General features: G+C 34.8%; 1 protein-coding gene and 2 pseudogenes across 2 annotated transcripts; all 3 read left to right on the top strand.

The window, feature by feature from the left end:
- Positions 1–1,921: 1,921 nt before the first annotated feature.
- Positions 1,922–6,464, top strand: LOC143566927 (protein MAEA homolog). The gene is made up of 7 exons (XM_077053478.1): positions 1,922–2,327; positions 3,243–3,437; positions 3,608–3,730; positions 3,830–4,015; positions 4,923–5,056; positions 5,213–5,399; positions 6,175–6,464. The coding sequence occupies exons 1-7, from the start codon at positions 2,034–2,036 to the stop codon at positions 6,274–6,276; spliced, it is 1,221 nt and encodes a 406-aa protein (XP_076909593.1). The 5' UTR covers positions 1,922–2,033; the 3' UTR covers positions 6,277–6,464.
- Positions 6,465–8,813: 2,349 nt separating this feature from the next.
- LOC143566925 (ABC transporter G family member 16 pseudogene) lies at positions 8,814–11,334 on the top strand (annotated as a pseudogene).
- A 5,801-nt stretch (positions 11,335–17,135) lies between these two features.
- Positions 17,136–19,164, top strand: LOC143566924 (nuclear transcription factor Y subunit B-1-like; annotated as a pseudogene). The gene is made up of 5 exons (XR_013141312.1): positions 17,136–17,358; positions 18,429–18,558; positions 18,759–18,764; positions 18,883–18,966; positions 19,089–19,164. The product of XR_013141312.1 is annotated as a nuclear transcription factor Y subunit B-1-like (transcript).
- Positions 19,165–22,694: the final 3,530 nt, after the last annotated feature.

Genomic DNA, 22,694 nt, shown 5'->3' with positions numbered 1-22,694 from the left:
GGCGTATAATGTAATACGCCCATATTAAGGGGTGTTCGTCTTTTATGTTTTACTTTATATGAGGTGTATTATGCAATACGTTCCATATTAACGTATAATACGCCCTGTATCGTACAATACGGGGCATATTGGTTTAGTAACAATATGCCACATATTATACAATATGGGCCATATATGTTCAGTTTGAATAATTGAGCCATATGGCTCCCCCTTTCTTCTCTTATATATATATATATATATATATATATATATATGGTAAGGATTCTAAAAGAACCCTTTGCAAATTGAGAACTTTGAGAACCATTTTAGACCACTAAAAATACTTTTAAAAAATATTTAAAAAAATCATAAAACAAAAAATAATAAAAATTTAAAAAAAGAAAAAAAACCAAAATTCATATATTTCATTCCGGTTTCATTAAAAAAAATTTTTAAAATAAAATAAAAAAACGTCGTATTATACACATATGTATAATTTATATAATCTTTAGTTACGTAATATACACATATATATATATATGTACAGTATCATTTATCTTAAATTATACACACGTGTACAAAAAAACATGTAAATGTACATATATGTATATATTATACAATATCTGTATATAATTTAGTAAACCGAGTTTTTTATTTTTTTTTATGAAACCGGGATGATAAAATAAGAATTGTGGTTTTTTTACTTTTTTGATTTTTGTGTTTTTTTATTCTATGATTTTTTTTGGGTTTTTTGTGGTCCAAAATGTTTCTCATAATTCTTAATTTTAAAAAAGTTCTCTCGTGATCCTGATCCTATATATATATGTGTGTGTGTTACGAGGCGAGCACGTCGGGCGTTCGGCGCGAACGGGGCGTCGACGTGGACGACCACGTTGATGTTCAAGATGCGGCGTTTACGGCCTCTGGCATCAACGACACGCCGTTTTTATAGTTTGTATATATATATATTTTTATTTTGTACAAACTCGATCTTTTGTATATGATAATGCTTTGGTTTGATGTATATACGTGTTTATTGTTTTGTTATAAAAACACAAATTTTTAAGCAAAATTATTATATAAAAACAACAAAAAAACAGAAAACAAAAAAACAAAATTAAAACACAAAACTAAAACTTAAAACATAAAAAGAAAAATGAAAAAACATAAAAAAAATAATAAAAAACATAATAAGACAAAAGTTGGTGGGGTTTTACTAAAAAACCCCTCAATATGCCCTGTATAGCTCTATACAGGGCATATTAAAGGGTTTTTTTTAATAAAACCCCATGTTATCCCTAGTAAATGGCATATAGATACTCAAACAAGTTTTAGGTTAGTTTATCCCAAACCCATGGTTATCTCCGACGATTAATTACCTGATAAATACCCAACAAGTTTGAGTGAGGCTTTAGAGTAAAGTGTGGTTTTCGTCTCCATGGGTTGTCTAAATATGCGATTTTAGTACAACAGTTTTAAATTTGCAATTTTCGTCCATGTGGTTTTATTTTACTTGTAATTAAACCTGATTTCACTGACCCCGTTAAGTATGACCGTTAAACCCATCAGCATGCTCTTCACATGAGAGGCAGCTTTGTCATTTTTCTCACCAAATATACCCCAGCCCTCACGTGAGGGGCTTGCGAGTGAGAAAAATGACAAAATTGTCCCTCATGTGAGGAGCACATGGATGGGTTTAACGAACATACTTAAAAGGGTTAGTGGAATCGGGTTTAATTGCAACTGAAATTAAACCACATGAACTAAAATCACAAATTTGAAACTATTTGACTAAAATCGTATATTTGGACAAACCATACGAACGAAAACCACAAATTTGAAATTATTTGGCTTTATAATGACTTTCAGGTTTAAATAAAAATAACCTAAACTCATCCAAAACCCGACCCATTACCGTCCCGTAAGAATTAGTCAAAGCAATCACCTCGCAACGACGTCGTATAGCATACAATTATACACATCTTCCCCTATTCCCACACCATCCTCATTCTACACACTAGCCTTCTTCCTCTTATTCATTCCAGATTCATCAAATGGAACCCATTTCTAACGGCAACTCCACCGCCACAACGGCCTCCGTTACATCACTCAACACAACCACCACCACCCCGTCCTCCAAACTAACGGAGTCGTTAAAATTAGAACACCAGTTATTACGAGTCCCATTCGAACACTATAAGAAGACGATCCGTGCCAACCACCGCGTTGTCGAGAAAGAGGTGTCTGCTGTTATCTCCGGCATACCGGATTCAGCCGGTATCTCGCGAGATGACGCTATTCAGCATCTCAATTCACTCGTCTCTAGATTACAAGGACTCAAACGGAAGGTAATTAGTTGTTAATTGCAATTAGTTTGCTAGGGTTTCGGTTTCAGTTATCTAAATGCAGTGCTTTATTGTTATTGTGTTGATTGATCGATCGGAAAGCATTTGTTAATCAGTGTGTTTTAATTCGTTTTTAGTTTGCTAGGGTTTCGGTTATTTAAATGCAGTACTTGATTGTTAATTTGTTATTGTATTGGTTGATTGATTGATTGATTGTAATGCTACGAATTGTGAACATAAATTGGAATTAGTTTGCTAGGGTTTCGGTTATGCGAATGCAGTACTTGATTGTTATTGTATTTATTGACCGATTAATTGATTGATTGGAAAGCATTTGTTAATCAGTATGTTTCAGTTTGCAACAATCAGTTGGAAGGTAATCGGTTCTAGATCGTTCGTTTTCGTAAACGTAAATTGAAATTAGTTGAAGACTTGAAGTTAGTTTGCTAAGGTTTCGATTATATAAATGCAGTACTTGATTGTTATTGTGCTTTGATTGGTTGGAAATCTGGAGCACTACTACTTTTTTATCGGTTTTCAATTCGGTATCTTTGTAAGTCTAAATTGCGATTGGTTTGCTATGGTTTTAGTTATCGAAACACAGTACTTGATTGTTATTGTATCGATTGATTCGAAAACATTTGTTAATCAGTGTGTTTTAGTTTGCAAATTAGTTCACTAGGGTTCCGATTATCTAAATGCAATACTTGATTGTTATTGTGTTTTATTGATTGGAACACTATTGAGTTTTTTTTTTTATCAGTTTTCAATTCGTTATCTTTGTAAACCTAAATTGCAATTGGTTTGTTAGGGCTTCGGTTATGGAAATGCAGTACTTGATTGTTATTGTTTTGATCGGTCGATTGAGTGATTGGATAAAATTTGTTAATTAGTGTGTTTTAATTTTGCAAAAATTAGTTGGAAGATGGGAGTAAGGCTGAGCGTCTTCAAGCACAAAGGTGTAGGGCCAGGCTTGATCATTTGGAATCTGCAGATAGTGAGAATATGTCTGAGTGGAATAATACTCGGTTGAACCGAATTCTGGTGGACTATATGCTGCGAATGTCATACTATGATACTGCCACAAAGCTTGCTGAAACTAGTAACATACAGGTATTGTGATTTTTTGTTTCTTTTAGCAATGGTGTTGTTGGTATTGTGCTTGTTTGGATCAATAAAAGGTTAGATTTTGAAGAAGATCTTATGTTATTTAAAGCTTGAGACTTTTTTTGCATCGTTTTTAGTTGATTCTGAGGATTAATGTTCTTGCTTGGTGTTGACAGGATCTTGTTGATATTGAGATCTTTTATGAAGCTAAAAAAGTTATTGATGCCCTGCGTAATAAGGAGGTAGCCCCTGCTTTAGCCTGGTGTGCTGATAACAAATCTAGGTTAAAGAAATTTAAGGTATATTTTTTTATATGACTATATATTGTATTTGCTATTGATATAAAAAGTTTCATAATTTTGCATCAAATTTTCTAATATTGATTTTTTTGACGGCAGAGCAAATTTGAGTTTCAGTTAAGACTTCAGGAGTTCATTGAATTGGTACGCAGTGAAAATAATATGCAGGCGATTATTTATGCTCGAAAGTACCTGTCACCATGGGCAGCTACATATATGAAAGAGTTCCAGAAAGTTTTTGTCACACTGGCTTACACAAGTAATACCGGATTGGAGCTATACAAGGTTAGTGGTTTTATAAATATATGCATTGTCAGATTAGCATAAGCATTTTGTGGAATAAATGAGTAATGAGATCACAAATTCAGAATAAGTTACAAAATCTTAACTTATATCAATATTAATACTTGTATGTACCACACCTCAGATATATCAATATTAAAGTAAATAAAGGCTAAGATGATATTTCTTTATTGTTAGACTATTGACATGATCGAAATTCGGAAGCAGCATCTTTTTTTGAATGCCGCTGTGTTTGTTTGTGTGTGTGTGTGTAGATAGAGGGGTTCAACTACACAGTGGAGATAGCCTAAGAAGGATTGTAGCCCATTGATTTAAGAAATCAATGTTTGAGATCTAGGTGTAGGAAGAAAAGGGGATAGAGGAGATTTTTTTGGAAAAACCACATTTATTGACTTTTTTCAAATTATCCTACTTTTTTTTAAACATAAATAAAATTTTTCATTCAAGATTATTTTTTCAGATAAATTACACTAAAAAGTCAAGCTTATTTATCTTTAGTTTGAATATTGTATTGCTTATTTAAAAAAGACATTTTTTCATCATACACTTTGAATTGTGTGCTGCTTTAGTGTAGAGCTGTACTATTTTATCATCATCATGAGCATTGTATTGTTTTACCATTATAATCGCACCAACATGGTTTTAATGGTAAAACAACACAACAATAAAGGGCAAACCCACACAGTTTTTGCTATAATGGTAAATTAAAACAGTTTGAATTGAAAACAACACGATACTGAAAAAACAAAAAAAATGCATAGAGATGTCCTTGATACTGAAAAACACCACATTGCTTCTTAGGCTATATCTTCTTTGTATTTGGATACACATATAAGTTCATTGGTTAACCTATGGCTTACTCTTAATAATTTTAGTTTTTTCATGGCAGGTGTTATTTGAACCAAAGCAATGGGATTACTTAATGGATCAGTTCAAACAAGAATTTTGTAGGTTGTACGGCATGACGCTGGAACCTTTGTTGAATATCTTTCTTCAAGCAGGCTTATCTGCTCTGAAAACCCCGTATCCTACTAATGTTACTTTTTTATTTTTATTTTTACATTGTTTCAAATAGAAATAATTTGTTACTTACATAAGGTATCATATTAAAAACAATTAACAATCCTATGTTTGTACTAGACTACTTGGTATCTTTTGTTTCTGCCTTGACTACTTTAGATTATGTTATGAGGATGATTGCACAAAAGAAGATCCTTTGTCTCAAGAAAGCTTCCGGAAGCTTGCAACACCGTTACCGTTTTCAAAACAACACCATTCCAAGCTTGTCTGTTACATAACAAAAGAATTGATGGATACTGAGAACCCACCACTTGTTTTGCCTAATGGCTATGTTTACAGCACTAAGGTTAGATATGATCATATGATTACATAACTATATTATTACGGTAATAATCTAAATGTTTGAAAAAGCAATTTAGGAGGTTGTATGTAGGCTTGTAAACAAACCGAGCAAACACGAATGGGGCTGTCCGTGCTCGTTCATTTAATTTTAACCGAACAAACGGTTGAACACGACAACAAAATGAACCTGGGTTTTTTTTGTTCGTTAAGAAAATGTCCATGTTCATGTTTGTTTATGTATGTTTGTTAATAGTGTAAACAAACGGACATAATTGAACATAGATGAATAGACATAAGTCACATAACTGACCGAAGACCAATTAAAGCAAACTTGAACATCAGTTTGTTGGCCAAAAAATGAATAAAACTAGTCTAAACTGTAATGGGTCTAAAAAACTAAATGAATGTATAAACGAACAACCGTAAACTAACGAACATAAGTGAACAAACGTTCACAAGCATAAATGAATGAACACGACATGTGTTCATGTTTGTTTATTTAACTAAATGAGCCAAAAGTGTTCTTGTTCGTTCATCTATTAAATAAACGAGCATAAGCAACTTTCTCGCCGGACGGTTCATTGAACGTTAGTTTATTTACAGGGCTAGTTGTATGCGTTGTTAGACGAGTTTATAACCTGTTTGATCCGTTTGGGATTAACATAACCGAAATCGACCCGTTTGTGAAAATTGGCAAAAGCACACAAAATAATAATAATAATAATAATAATAATAATAATAAGTATTAAAAAAATACTTATTTATATTTGGATATGCAGGCTCTTGAAGAAATGGCGAGTAACAATAATGGAAAAATCACTTGTCCAAGAACAGGCGAGGTTTACAGCTATACCGAAGTGACCAAAGCATTTATCTCATAATATACCTACTCATCGGAGTATAGGTATGTTATGATCTTTATTTCTTAAATTATATATATATGCTATCGCCTTCTGTTTATCTGTCTTATCTGGCTTTGTAATTGTTGTTTGTACCTAAATCAGCCATAAAACTTCCCTTCATTGGAAAACATTGTTTGAATGTCCAAATGTACAGTTTGTGTCGATCATCTGAAAATATTTAACTGTTTCATTGAAACTATGTTCTGATAAAGTAGTTTATTGTGTCGATATGATGTGATAAGCCGACATTGTAAGTGCATTTTGTTTGCAAATTTGGAAAGCATAGTTAGGTACTTAGGTATACAATTCGTTAGTAGTGAACACAAGTCGGCTGGGTCTATATGAAGTATAAAACGGGCCAATACGGATCAGTGTTGTGAAACTTGGTAGTTAAAAATGGGTCCAAATGGGATATAGCACTACTCATTTCCCATGGCTATGTTTGTCAACAACGCCTAATCGTTGTCATGACCACCGCCGCCACCACCACCACCACCATCACCCCTTCCGTCAGACCACTGTCATACACCACCAGTCACCCATCTTACAACGTCATTGCCTTTGCAACACTAAAAGCCATATTTTTAAAAATTGTTCACATATATCATTACCTAGTTATAAAATATAATAAGGGGGCTTCTAAGGGCTGTTATTTAGACATGTTAAACAAAGTTAAGTAGTTAATCTGTTTAAAATTGGTATAATACAACGCCTTTGCAACAATGTAGAGCCAAATTTCTGAAATTTGTTTGCACGCGCACCATTAGCAATCTTCAAATCGTGCTTCGGGTCTTGATCCAGAGAAGATGGTCAAATGTGAGGAATATTTTGTGGTAAAAATATGTATAATTGGAGGCACATCATCGGTTGTGTAAGCAAACATAGAAGGTGGTCTTGAACACAACCAAACATGGAAGGTGGTGATGGTTCAACAGTAACAAGTAACAGTATAATATAATTGGTGTTCAAACTCAATAGACTTAAGGAAATATGCACAGTATATACAGATGTAGCATACCGAATTTTAGAAACCCTAATAAAAATAATCCAAATAAGTTTCTTATTTTTTTAACTTTTAAAGTGATTTAAATCCAATTAAATAAATTAAAAATATTAAAAAGGGAGTTAACAAAGGCCATTAAAGATATTGAATTTTATGCCCACTTTTATTAAATTTATTAAATGAACTCAAATATACTTCTTTTATAATAGTTAATGCATATTATTGTGTTATAAACTTATACAAATTAATGGTTAATGTTAATTCAATATAAATTAATGTGAGATAAGCAATTGAAATTTGAAACCGAAGGAACTTGGTCAGTTTGATCAACTGAAATTTATGTTATATATCATTCACTTCACGTTGAAACACTTTGCAAATCAGATCATCATTTTACCCATTTTTATGTATTAAAATTTAATATTAGACTGTAACTATACATATTAATTCAAATAGATGGTTATAGTTATGTAATTGGTAGGTCAAGAATTTTAATAAACAGAAAGTATTCAGAAATACGTGATCCCGGGCCTAATTTCAAACATGTTTGTCCCTGACAAGGTTCAGACTAACTAAAACTTTTCGTTAGAATGAAATTACCTGTAACTAAGAAAGTCATAGTTACAAATATCACCGGTCAATGACCATGTCGGCGGTGACGGACCTAGAAAAAAGTTTTACAGGGGTTAGAAAAGGATTGGTGTTAAAAGATTCACAGTGGATGGTCGGGATTTTAACAAATTCATAGCTCTAAAAAAAATTCACATAGGTCCTCCGACCCCTACGATTATATTGTCCGTCCACCAATGTATGTATGAGCGCGCATATATGTGTGTATTTAATTTAGTCAAAGTACACATCAAACTCTCGTGATATAGTTTACAACCACCATAATCACACACGTATCTCACTCGTCATCCCCCATGCATTTCTCCGACAAATAAATTGAAACAATTTATAATTCTTCTCGTGCACACCAAGTGTAGAAAATAAGATGATCGGGTTGGCTAAGGTGGCGGTTCAGTATCAACGAAAACACACTCATTTTAGATATTGATCAAATTGAAGTAATTTCCTGATGACACTGAGCCATCCAAAAAAACTAGCTAGCAGCAGTTTATTGTCTGTTTACTTTATGTATCGATGTGAATACCACCTTTTAATAAATGTTTCTTTAATAATATATTTTAGTATAATTCAAAATATTATCCACGACTCGATCTTCAAATAAAGTTCCAATTCAATGTTAAATTTAGGTCTTGTTTTTCGGTTCCTCGATTTTTTAAATTACCAACGCAACATTTTCGTATCAATATGCACTCGTCTTCTGATCCGGGGAAAACCCTCACCTATGGCCAATGCCCGTGAACCGAAGGCACGACAATGTGGGGAGACAAAATCCGTTCAAGGATCCAACTAGTCAACGTCATCTAATCGCCTAGTCATCACCCTAGTGAATCTGAAACAGGAATTGATCAAACCTGGGGTCACATAAAAACCAAGTCTTTTCCTTACGACTCCACTACCAGCTAATTGGCTCTTTGCTTAAACTAAATAATTGAAATTTGTTTTAGGTATAAATTGTATCATGTTTTGAGACGAAAACATAATGCATAAAAAGGTGATGTGGGAAGAGTTGTAGGATATAGAGGTTACATGCATAAACACAATACACGCCATACACATGCATATATACATCTTCAACTTCCTTACAATTCTCATCTTCTCTACTACTACTACCTCTTACTTTCCTTGCCGGCTCACCAATGTCAAGGCTCATGCCCGAAACTTCGCCCTTTTACGCCCGTCGGGAAGCCGCCTCGTCAAATCCCGTGGCTTCCCCAACTCTCGGTGAGCTTTTGAAGCTTGTTGGAGATATTAGTAACAACGGTAACGATGATCAAACACCCGCACATCGTGTATTCGAAATGACCGAAACGAGTCCATTGCCGTTTGTTTTATCGTTTAATAACTTGACATATAGCGTCAAGGTTCGAAGCAAGATGGCGTTGTTCGGGGGTGCTCCCGCGACATATAAGGTATTGTTGAATGATATTTCGGGTCAAGCGAGGGACGGGGAGATAATGGCGGTCCTTGGAGCAAGTGGGTCGGGTAAATCGACGTTAATCGACGCTTTAGCGAACCGAATTTCTAAAGAAAGTTTAAAAGGGACGGTGACGATGAACGGCGAGGCGTTGGAATCGAGGTTGTTGAAGGTGATTTCGGCTTACGTGAGGCAAGACGATTTGTTGTTCCCGATGTTAATGGTCGAGGAAACGTTAATGTTCGCGGCAGAGTTTCGTCTGCCGCGAACACTTTCCAAAAGTAAAAAGAAACTTAGAGTCAAAGCCCTAATTGACCAATTAGGGCTCAGAAACGCCGCGAAGACTGTTATTGGAGATGAAGATCATCGCGGCGTTTCTGGTGGGGAACGACGTCGGGTGTCGATTGGGATCGATATAATTCACGACCCGATTATTTTACTTCTCGACGAACCGACGTCGGGACTCGACTCCACCAGCGCGTACATGGTCGTTAACGTTTTACAACGAATCGCGCAAAGCGGAAGCATCGTCATCATGTCGATACACAAGCCGAGTTACCGAATTCTCGGCTTGCTTGACCGGTTACTGTTTCTGTCCCGCGGACAGACGGTTTACAGCTGACCGCCCGCGAATCTTCAGTCATACTTTTCGGACTTCGGACATCCGATTCCTGATAACGAAAACCGAACCGAATACGCGCTCGATATAATTCGGGAACTAGAAGGATCACCGGGCGGAACCAAAAGCTTAGTCGAGTTCAACAAGTCATGGATAATCCGTAAACAATTTGGGCGTAATACCATTACCGGTACCGAAGCAGTAACTCGCGGCTTATCGCTAAAAGAAGCGATAAGCGCAAGTATTTCCCGCGTAAATTAGTCTCGGGTGCCGGTACCGCAGCGGGTGCATCAAATCCTAACTCGTTAGTACCTACTTTTGCTAACTCTTGGTGGCGGGAAATGGCGGTTTTGTCGAAACGATCTTTCACAAACTCTCGACGAATGCCCGAGCTGTTTGCGACTCGGTTATGCGCGGTCATGGTTACCGGGTTCATCCTCGCAACGATATTTTGGAACCTGGATAGCTCGCCAAAAGGCGTGCAAGAGCGGTTAGGGTTTTTCGCGTTCGCGATGTCGACAACGTTCTATACATGTACGGATGCGTTACCCGTGTTCCTTCAGGAACGTTACATATTTACAAGGGAAACAGCGTATAACGCGTATAGACAGTCATCATATGTTATTTCAAATTCAATAGTTGGGGTCCCGCCAATCATATTCCTTGCATTCGCCTTCGCGGATACTGCATTTTGGGCGGTAGGACTTGACGGAGGGTTTTCGGGTTTCTTGTATTATTATTACATAATCCTCGCCTCGTTTTGGGCCGCGATGTCATTTGTCACGTTCTTCTCGGCCGTGGTCCCGCAAGTCATAGTAGGGTACATTATTGCTGTAGCACTCCTTGCTTACTTTCTTCTCTTTAGTGGATTCTTCATTAACCGGGACCGGATCCCAATGTACTGGATCTGGTTCCATTACATGTCGCTTGTGAAGTACCCGTACGAAGCCGTTTTACATAACGAGTTTGGAAACCCAAACAAATGTTATGTTCGAGGGACTCAACTGTTTGACAACACACCCTTCAGGGTCATTGATGACTCCATGAAAGTAGTGTTGCTAAAAAGCATCAGTACTTCACTTGGAGTCAACATCACGAGCGCCACTTGTTTATCAACGGGCGCTGACGTGCTAAAACAACAAGGGATCACGCAGTTAAACAAATGGAACTGCTTGTGGGTAACGGTTGCTTGGGGGTTCTTGTTTAGGATCTTGTTCTACTTGGCATTGTTGATAGGAAGCAAGAATAAGAGGAGGTAAAGTGTCAATGTTTGAAAGCTGAGGTACTAGTAATGAAATTTCATAGTTGTAACTTATATAATTTATAAATTATAAAGAATAATTACTTGTATTAATTTAACTCAGAATAATTTTTCCTTTTCAATAATAAAGACTAATCTTAATTTTTGAGCAAATAGTTGTATTTATTTAGTTTGAAGGGTTTATGAAGGTATTGAGTTTAAGTCTCATAAACTGATAATAATTCAAAAGAAATTCGCAGTCCAAAATTATTTGAAAGGTTTAAGTTGTGTATTGAAAACAACAAATTGTGATGGATTTGGTGGTATATGAAATGATTTAGGAAACTTGTTATTTACCTTTTGTTAGCGTGTAGTTTTTATGTTGTAAATATGGGTAAACTATTGAACAATTTGATAGACATCTTTTCAACTTAGTGTAACTATTTTGTTTAAAAGTTAGGCTATTAGAACAAACTAACAAGATAATTCAAGGTGGAAGAATGTAAAGAGTAAATTGTAAACTAACTATAAGGTGTTACGTGTAGTATAATAATGGAACACACAACAAAATATTTGAATTTAGTATTGTCACGCCATAATATGAGTGGGAAGAAAACATATATATGTAACTTATGTGTCACATGTATAGTCTATTCAATCTTGGTATAAGCATGGGTCGATGCACAATACTCAACCTCGTTGCTCGGTCTAGTGTTGATATGATACTCTTGAAGTTGTTAGATAGGTTCTAAGAAAAGGCGGGTCCCTAGCAGTATGCTAATGAGTAATGACATTTTGGCATTCAACGCAATCAACATTCACATAAGCACTAAAATTACGTTAGTGGCGTGTCCAATAGGAAAACCATGAGGCCATCTTCAATGGGGTCCATCCGCCCCCTGGTTGCTAATAGCCTGATATGAAGGCGCTAGGGGGATGAGACGGAAGTTAGAGTGACCAACGCGGAGGAGGTGTTTGAGAGAAAATTGCTAGTCCGTTAGGGAGAATTTTGTGACCCAGACCCTTGTGTGTGTGTGGGGGGGGGGGATGGGTTACAGTCCACGTGAGGAGAAAAACAACAGTGGTTTGGGGTAGTAGCCAAGCAAAACTAGCATAAAGAGGGGTTCGTAAGCTCGTTATTCAATATTAACAACATAATTAAGGATAGTTTAAACCGGTACTTCAGGACCTAGCTACAAATATACTAATACTTCGTGGATGAGTTCTATGTTACTAAGAAAACCATGTGTGACAAACCTTAACTTAGGGGAAAAGAGTGCGACTTGTATAGTGTTCCCACTCAAACTCATATTTGATTTTTTATTATAAATGTTTGATTTGATTTTTAATGTAATCTTTTCTTATATACAAACCAGTAAGTTGCATTTTTTTTGTAGACAATTGTAGGCCATTCTTCATTATTTCTAACCACATGCACTTTATATGGATATAATATATACTCATCATATAAGGCATAGCCGTTTAAAAATATATACACAAAATATCCTTTTTATCTACAACCTTTCAATCTCTTTTCTTTCTCTCTTTCTCTGTCTTTTAACTCTCTCTTTCACTTTCTATCTTTCAAAAAGACCTTATGCTAAGAGTCATGATTCACGTGTCGCCATAGTTTCTAGTAGAGTTCAAGATATGTCACAAACGGTCCAAGATAGATCGATCGAGACAATCTGCCTTTGTGTTCATTAAGAGGATTAGAATGAAACTCAAAAAGGAAAAATGAATTTTTGAATGTACACCATATTCAACAAGACATTGAACAATCTGATAAATGAATTTGATGAGCATGGAAAACTAATGGCAATATTATCAATAAGGCCTTATCAACTGAATATGATTATTAAGTGAAATCTTAATGACTAGAAGCTAGATAATTAGTTGTAGAAATATATTGTGTTGTGTTCATGAAGTTATCATAAAGCAAGAAGCAGTAAAGATATATCTTAATAAAAGCATCATGAATTGTGAAGCAATGTGACTACTGACTAACAGATATCTTAATAAAAGCATCATCATAAATTGTGAAGCAAGGTGACTAAACAGATATCTAAATAAATCATCATAAATTGTGAAGCAATGTGACTAAACAGATCATCATGAAGCATTATTACATAATGTAAACCATATTTTTACCGAAATAAAAAAGATTCGTACATTCGATGGCATGCTTATACGTAGAGTGGAAATGAGGCAAGTCGAGCTAACTTATCTTAGCACCAAAGGTTCGAACTTGAGGTCGTCTTGTACAAAGCTCGAGTTAGCTCGTTTAAATTAAATCTTCTATTTAATAACTATTTTAGTAATTTAAGTAAAAAACTAAAATAAATATTAAAAATTGGGTTTAACTAAAATGAGTCAAACGTGTGAGCTTACCGTGGATCGAGCGCGGCCGTTTACAAACCTAGCCAACTCGACTTGGTTGTTTAGAAACCAAGCGAGCTAGCTCGGCTCGGCTTGTTTATAAATGATTTTGATCAGACTTTTTTCAAACGATTCACGAACTTGTGAACAACCCTGGTTATAAAGGTATAATCAACCAGTAAAATAAAAATTTTCAAGAAATTCTTGTATTTGTTATAAGAATAATATTTGCTTTGATAGTTGTAATTATTGTATTTGTAAAAGTCATAGGTTTAGGTTATTAGGCCCAAAGTCATACGCGATAAATTCTTATATTGTGTAGGGTCAAAATCAATAATACTTAGAATTTACGAATATTTGAATTTAGGGTTCATTACATGTCACTTTAAAAGCATGAGAAAGAGGTCATCTTCATGCTTTTCCATTAAGCAACCACACATTAACCCTAACCACATTGAAGTGTTGAGCTCGGTTAGTCAAGAGATTTGTTCCATAAAGCCTATACTTTTGTTCCGTTGGTTAAAACCAAGTTGGATAATGACATTTAGTTTGGTAAATGACTTATAAATTGGTGTCACGTTCATAAAAATGAGTCCTCCTTTTGGTAAAAGATTGTTATGCTAGTAAAGTAGTAGAGGTGATCCAACATATAAATTGTTACAACCTTAATTTATGATAAAACTGTTTATAACTTTTGGTAATTTAAAAATATTATTATTTATGGTTTTGATAATATATGATTATAAAACCCACCTTCAATTATCAATTACACAATATATTTTTTTTTCTATATCTGAATTTGGTTGAATCTTGAAACCCTAACTTCACTAGATAACCACTTTAAAGAGGGCCTTCATGGTAAGTTAACTGGAAATTTAAACGATGTTAGTAAGTTGGACTTTAAGTGGTACGAAAACTAAACTAAGATAATTGATAATTTAAACGGTGTTAGTGAGTTGGACTTTAAGAATGAAAACCAAACTAATGGACTAAAAAATTTATATTTAAAATTTTAGACTTGAATAATTATTTGGGTCAAACCAATATAGACTAAAACGTATTTAATTATTTCTTATATTAGCAATGAGCTTAAATTTCAAGTGGGCTCTAAATTTAGATTTTCACCTTAGCTTGTGGGCTTTAGTCCTTTTACAAAGATCTCGGCCCTCTTCAACCACTCTATCATGGGCCCCCACCTCACCATTCCAACTAGAGGTGAAAAAAAAAACCCGAACCTGAAACCGGACCCGAAATAAATACCCGGAACCGGTTTTTCTAATACCCGGGTTTTTAATACCCGAACCCGACCCTACCCGTAGGGTACGGATAGGGTATGCATTTTGACACTAAAACCCGAACCCGAACCGGACCAGATTTGTACCCGGTAATACCCGAAAACCCGATTTGTACCCGGTAATACACGAACCCGGAACCGAGGTTTTCTAATACCCGAAACCGGGTATTTCAAATACCCGATGTATACCCGAAAAATACCTTAAAAATACCCGAATAATACCCCTAAAAAGTGTAAACTTTTAAAAAATCCAATCTATATAAAAAAATACCGGAAAAAAACCCGAAAAAACCCGTAAATAGAGTTTTTTCAATACCCGATAATAGGGTATTCAAATACCCGGTTTTAGAATACCTGGTTGTATACCCGACCCGAACCCGATGCATAGGGTATGATTTTTAGAGACAATACCTGACCCGAACCCTACCCGATTATTACCAATACCCGGTCATACCCGAACCCGGTTCTATACCCGAACCCGGGTATTTAGAAAACCCGATTTATGCACCTCTAATTCCAACTTTATGTAAATTGGACTAAATGTCCAAAAATATAAATTATAGTCCAAAATTGAAATTTTCAACCAACCTAAAAAAATCAAACTAGATAAGTAGATAGGCCATTTATGATCAAACTAAGTTAGAGTTAAATTCATGGTTAATAGTTTGTAAACATCAGTGCATAATCTTCTTGCAACTCTTTTTAAGTGTTTGATGCTAGGAACAAAAGGGCATGCAACGGAATCAACACACTAACACAAACAAATATCACGCATAATAGAAGTAAACGACACACAAGAAATAACGCGGTTTTGTCAGGGTGACCTAAGTCCATGGCTGCAAGCCTGCAACTAGGGTTTTCAAGTTATTAACTCAAATACAATATTACAAATTTACAATTATGATATATGTAGACTAATTAAGTTTAACAAAATCATAATATGAGCTTAAAATCGACCCCTAATTTTTAGCTCAATCTCGAAGCCTTCACAATTCACAAACCCAAGACATGTTTCATTGGCTATTTGGCAGGGTCATTTGGCCCATTTTGTGATCATAGATGGGTTTATAATTTATATGTTGGTTTGTCATTGAAACCTTTATCTTAGTACTTAATTCTGCCTTCTTAGTTTATCTGTCAACATAAAAATATATACGCCTTCCAGTTAAGTTAGCATAGCATGCCATGATTAAATGGGGTTATTTTGTATAACCAAACTGATTCTCTTTCGAGAGTATAAATAACAAGAAAGATGTTTTTGAAGAGTAGATCAATGGCGTAGCTAGAAATTTTTTCTACGGGTTCGGAAAATTTCAGGGACGAACGACCAATTGTTTATCACTTAGATTAGGGTTTTTTACAGGTTCGATGTTGAAATTTCTACGGGTTCGATGTTAAAATACACATAATACTAAAACAAAATTTGTACGGGTTTGACCGAACCCGTTCGTTAACGATGTTACGCACATGTAGATGATGGAACATTGTAGAAATAATCAAACAAATACCTTTTATAATATAAAAAATTAGGAAATTACATAGTCTGAAATAACTATTAAGTCATAATGTCACAACTATCAATAATTTAAAAATGACAACCCGATAAAAAAAATACTAAAGTTTAGTCAGCACCACAAAAGTGAATATATTATTTCCCATTCTCACTCTCACCGTCACAAAAGATAGAAAATTCAGACACGAGAACACCCCAAGACGACGTCGTTTACTCTCTATCGGTCTAGCTTAAAAAATTAACGGTGCAGATAAAACCCAGCCATTACTTAAAGCTCAAAATAATATTATTATCCTCCCAGATCTCAGATCCAATATCCCATCTCTTCCTTCATTCTCCAACGTCCGATCTTCATTCTCAACAATTGCGCGCCATTTTTACTTTTTCTCTCTAAAAAGTACGCAACTCCCATGTAACCTCCACCAAAAGTTTACAAATTTGTAGCTTTATTTAGCTCGCTACAAATTTATATTTATAGCTTTGAGCTGAATAATGAATATATAGCTCAAAGCTATAAATTTTAAATTTATCGGGTTTAGTACCCTGTCTATCGGCCCGATTTATCTCTATATATTGTAGTCCTAATTATATATAGAGATAAATTGGGCCGTGGACTTAATACTAAACCCTATGGTAAATACCATAAGTATTATAGGTTTCGATAAAGATAAATTATGTGTTAGATTTTTTATTTTTTTTATGGTTTTTGGTGGTGGTGGTTGAGTGATGAGGTTTTTGGTGATAGGATGACTGAAGCTCCTGGAAGTCCGGCAGGCGGTGGAAGTCAAAGCGGTGGAGAGCGGAGTCCGTAGTCGAATTATAATATTCGAGAGCAGGATAGGTTTCTTCCAATCGCGAATATTAGTCGGATTATGAAAAAGGCGTTGCCGACGACGGGAAGATTGCGAAGGACGCCAAGGATACGGTTCAGGAGTGCGTTTCGGAGTTCATCAGTTTCATCACTAGCGAGTATGTGGTTATGTATTGTGTTTTGTTGTTGTGGAATTTTGGTTTTTGAATTTCGGTTATTGGAAGTTAATCATAATCAGTCAATAGTGTGAAAGCCAAAGGGGTGAACCGTAAAAGAGTCAAGAGATAGGTTTAAGGGGGTATCCGGGATTGCTTATTTTCACTAACTTATAACTTATAAATTTATTGAAAAGTAATAAGATGTTTAGGATTGCTTATATTGTGAGAGGAAAAGTTCCAAAAGTTACACTTTATTAACTTAATGAAAAGTTATAAGGAGGCAAAATAAGGAATCCCAAACACCCCCTAAATTGTTGGTATGTTGATCGGTCTAATAGTTTGATTTAATTGCATGTTTATCTAGTTTTTCGATTACTAGATAAAATGCAGATAATATCGGTGATATATCGGTTATCAGACCTGTAGTAATATATCGGTCCATATAATATTGGCAATATTGGCCGATTTTGTCTCGGTGATATTGGTAATTTCGTTGATTTTCTCGCGAATTGAATCAAGAAATAGGCGATCCAAAATTTCAATTCTAACGTAGATATTAGGAGCTTGAGTCATAGTATGTTTAGGAAGTTATATAATATAAATAGATGGTAATTATTAATTAGTGTGCATGTTTTTTGAATAAAAGAAAACGCTGTGATCTGGTGTTTGATCACAAAACCAATTGCTCAAGTGTTGTTTTCGGGGCCTGAATCATTATTTTGGAATGTAGGAATGCAATTAAATTAGGGGTTTTATTGGCTTTTTGTAGTCATATCTATGCATTATCATCATAAAATGTCTATTTATGGAAATGTGGTATTCCATCACTATGTCAATTTCATTCATTTACTATTCTCTTGTGTCTTTAACCTATCCATATGTCAATTCCATTCTTTCTATTTCTTTTCTATATATGAAATTTTCAAATTAATCAACAATGCCACTGAAGTTGCATATTTTCATAAAAGCATAATTTCTTATATTGCGATTAGAATAATCCAAAATAAACGTTGATCCTTTTATATATAACACAAACCGAACTATATTGCGATTCATTTTTGTTTACCTAGGGCCAGTGACAAATGCCAAAAGGAGAAACGAAAGACGATCAATGGCGATGACTTATTGTGGGCGATGGCGACTTTAGGTTTTGAAGACTACATTGATCCACTTAAAGCTTACCTATCTAGGTACCGAGAGGTAATGCATTTTGTGATCATCTTTTTTGTAACACGTGGTCTTTTGATTATCTTGCTATGGTTGCGAAAGGGTTAATAGCATGTGTCAAATAATACTTTATTACTTTATGAAGTCTTATATATTTTTAAATACTTTGTCTAACATACGTTTCTTTTGTCCTTTTCGTGTTGGATGCTTGTGTGGGACAATGATCCCTGCAGTTAGAGGTGTGTGTTGAGAATATTTTGAATTAATTTGTGTTAATATTCATTTAAGTTTGAATTGTTTGTTTAGTGTTGGAATTTAAACCCTTTGTTGATGATATTATATCGTAAATTTTTTTAGGGTGATAGCAAGGGGTCTGCTAGGGGTGGAGATGGATCTGGTAAGAAAGATAATATTGAATCGCAACTTCCTTCTAATGCACAGGTGAGTTAAACCGAGCTCCAGCGTTTTAATTTTTACATTTAACAGAATGTTTTGAGCATTTAATCTTTAAGTATGTTGGTGACTTCTTTCTTATATATACATTGTGGAAATAATTTTTGCAGTTTAATCATCAAGGTTCTTTTACACAAGGCATGAACTTTGTGAATTCTCAAGTTTGAACTTCCAGGGTATTTCTTTCTCTAGGCTATATTTTTGGATACTTATGACAGTTGCATATTATTAACTGTATAAATTAGTATGATTTGATAAGCTAGTCGGTTCGGTTTTTATCATTTGGGGGTGTGCATGGGTCGGTTTTGAGCTCAAACCAAAATAAAAAGTGAATAGTTGGTTCGGTTTTTATCATTTGGGCTTGAATTTTGGGTCGAAAAAAAATTAGGCTTGAAATTTTTGTTTTTGGGTTTGGTTGTTTCGATTCGGTTTCGTCGGTTACGGACCGGTTGTTTCGGTTTCATGCACACCTCTAATTAGTTAGGCATTAGGAAGAAAACCATTCTCACTAACTGCATTAACTCTATTCTTATGGAAATAAGTTGGGTTTACTTGGGACATTTTTGTCCACAATTTTTACATTTTGTAAGTAGTGAACAATTAGCTTGTCATGTATTATGTATGAAGCTTTTATTTTTTTCAATATTGATCTGATTTTTGAATAAAATGATTTATGAGGTTTATGCATATCAAGGAATACACAAATCTACTTTCAACTTGGACCTATTTTCTTAGCTATTTTTTTCAGTTTATTTGTTTGTACCTTTAGATTTAAAAACATAACTTAATTTTACCCATTCATAACTAGACTGGTCGAATTTGCCTTGTAGCTTGTTCACCATTTATGCAGCTTGTTTCAAAATATATAATAGTGGTGTTTCTCGTTTTTTGCAGGCGAACACTCGTTGAACTTTAAAGCTTCTTATTTACTGATTCTGTCGGTTACAATTATGCAGTCAGTAAATAATGTTTAAACATGATTTATAAGTTTTATATCGTATAGTTTTTCATATGGTAGGTTAGTATATATGTATAAATTGTTCATTCCCCCAACATGTTTTTTCTTGGGGCGTGCGAAAGCTAATGTGTTTGTTTCATGTTTCTCTAAAGTGTCATTATATTGAATCTTTGTATGCTTTAATTTACCTAAATTTAGACTTATCCTGTGCAAATATGCATAAAGTTTTCAATTTGTGCACATGCTTTATGTTATTATGGTCTTACGAAGCATACTTGTCCGTGTATGTCTTTTTAATATTTTTGTCTTAAAAGTGTAGTTCAATACGAAAACAGTTTTAGACACAAATTACGATGACCGTATAATTGTATATCTATACTTTTAACCCTGATACATAAAAGACATAACCTTAGGGCTGCGCAATGGGTTGGAACTGAACCGGAACCGTTGAAAAATAGAACCATAGAACCAGTTATAACTTGTCAACTTCAATAACTCAAAATCTAATTCACTCATTCACAAAAACATGTTTTGTTTCCAAACATAGAACTCAAACCACCAAAAGATAACAAAATTTGATTTAAGAAGTTAAAAAATATAACAAAAAAAAATTTTACTAACCAAACTTCTTTTTTGCCAAAGGAGTCCTAGAGCAAGGTGTACTATGCTCAGCACCAACTGCAAGATCAATAACTTCGAACTGTTTACTTAAACAATTCACTTGATCTTCAAAACTGCACACATTCTCCTTCTCATCTTTCAGCCTTTTCCTGTCCAAATTCATCTTTAAAATCTCTTTCGGTGTGTGCCCACCTGACTTCAGCTGTATTTTGTTAAAATCGCTCTCGTTAAACGTAGGACTCCTTCCCCCAAAACGATCTTGCATATTTCGGTTAGGCTCCTGTGAGAATACATTGCACAACAAAAGGTAAATGTAAGTTCATGTAGCTTTCATCAGATTAAAAATCAGCCCAAATAAAGTTGAGCTTAAACGAGCTCGAGCCTAAAAATAAGCTTATTTAATTAACCATCCTGGGCTCGAGCTTCACTTATTGAGATCGAGCTGGTTCACAAGCCTAAACCAGCCTATAATTTATATATGGCATACTAAGTACACATTTTTATTATAAATTTGTTTATATACAAATTTACAATAAACATAAGTAAATAATGTATATTGTGTTATAGATAAAAATTATAAGCAAAATATAATAAAAAATTGTATAAGTTAGTTAATAAATAACGATCCAAGCCTGAGCTAAGCTCGAGAGCTTGAATAACTCACGAGCTGAGCTCGAGCTTTAAAAACAGAGCTTGAAACAAGTCGAGTTCGAGCTATCGTAAATTAAATGGATCCGGTTGGTCTTGTACATGTTAGAATGGGTAATGGGTTGGGTTGACCCAGAAGTTTATTTAGCTAGTTTTTTAAATAAAATAATTAGGAGATTATGTATATTAAAAATACACTTAAGATGACTTTTGAATCACTAACCTCATCGAAGAACCCGAGCTTTGGAGATGGCATACGAAGACCCGAAGGTTTTATCTTTCTTCTGGGCCCACCCGAAAACGGGCCAGTTCCTATAGAGGATCTTGTGGCATTTTGACTAACAAATTTTCCCTCAAAATTTTGAGACCGAAAATCTAATACTGGTATGGTAGTTAAAGATAAGGATTCTGAAATCCATCCATCAATCGAGCTAGCAGGAGACGTGTTAGAAGAACACGTGGACAACGAAGGAAGGTTGACCGGTTTCATGGTTTTTGGGTTGACTTTCCTTTTGGTTGACTTTGATAAAGTCTTGGAAGAAGGTGCACTAGAAGATGATGACTCATATGAGCGGTTAACTTTTGAGGTCTTTTCCTTTGTTGGGGAAGTAAAAGATGTTGACTTTGGAAGACCTGATAAGTCTCCCGATCGAGACCTTTTGGATATGGTCAAATCTTGTGCTGCACAATGTAGAGCAAATTTGGTACGTTAAACTGGAAAAGTGAATATAAAATACTTATATATGGCTCGTTATTATTATGAAATATAATCATACGTGTTCCGTCTTTTCGGGTTTTGGTTTCAGTTTTAGCACTGTTTGATCCTTCAACAGCTGCATTGTTGTTGGTCAAACGGGTTGACATCTTGTCCTGCTTTTATGCATCAAATAAACATCTAGTTAAACGGATTGAAAGATAATAATTCTTTGTTTCTAATTGGTCAAATGGGCTGTAAGACGATCGAATTGTCTTTTAATTAAATACCCATCTAGTCAAACGGGTTGAAAGATGGTTATGCTTCATTACGAATTGGTCAAACGAATGAAAGATGGTTAAAGTGTCTTTTAATGCTTCAAATACGCATCTAATCATTGTGCATTATTTATAAACGGTCAAACGCAGTGAAGATGGTCAAAGTGTCTTTTACTTCATCAAATAAACATTTAGTCAAAGGGGTTTAAAGACAGTTATGATTTGTTTCTAACTGGTCAAAGTGTATGTTACTGCATCAAATATAAATCTAGTCAAACGGGCTAAAAGATAATTTATGTTTTATTTCAAATTGGTTAAACGGGCTAAAAACGATCAATGTGTCTTTTAATGCATCAAACACACATCTAGTCAAACGGGCTGAAAGATGGTCAAAGTGTCTTTAAATGCATACCTGTATAATTTGGTGGTCGGTTATCCTCGTTTTTGTCTTGCCATTTGTTCCTTGTAGATTCAGGCTCTGGCCCTTTAAACCTCTAACTGATTTCACCTACATATT

The sequence above is a fragment of the Bidens hawaiensis genome, unplaced genomic scaffold (assembly GCF_021521415.1).
Source record: "Bidens hawaiensis isolate Kalapana, Puna unplaced genomic scaffold, B.hawaiensis_p1.1 tig00023079_1, whole genome shotgun sequence".
In the NCBI taxonomy this organism is placed as follows: Eukaryota; Viridiplantae; Streptophyta; class Magnoliopsida; order Asterales; family Asteraceae; genus Bidens; species Bidens hawaiensis.
The sequence above is the reverse complement of the archived record's forward strand: the minus strand, read 5'-3'. Positions and strand labels throughout refer to the sequence as shown.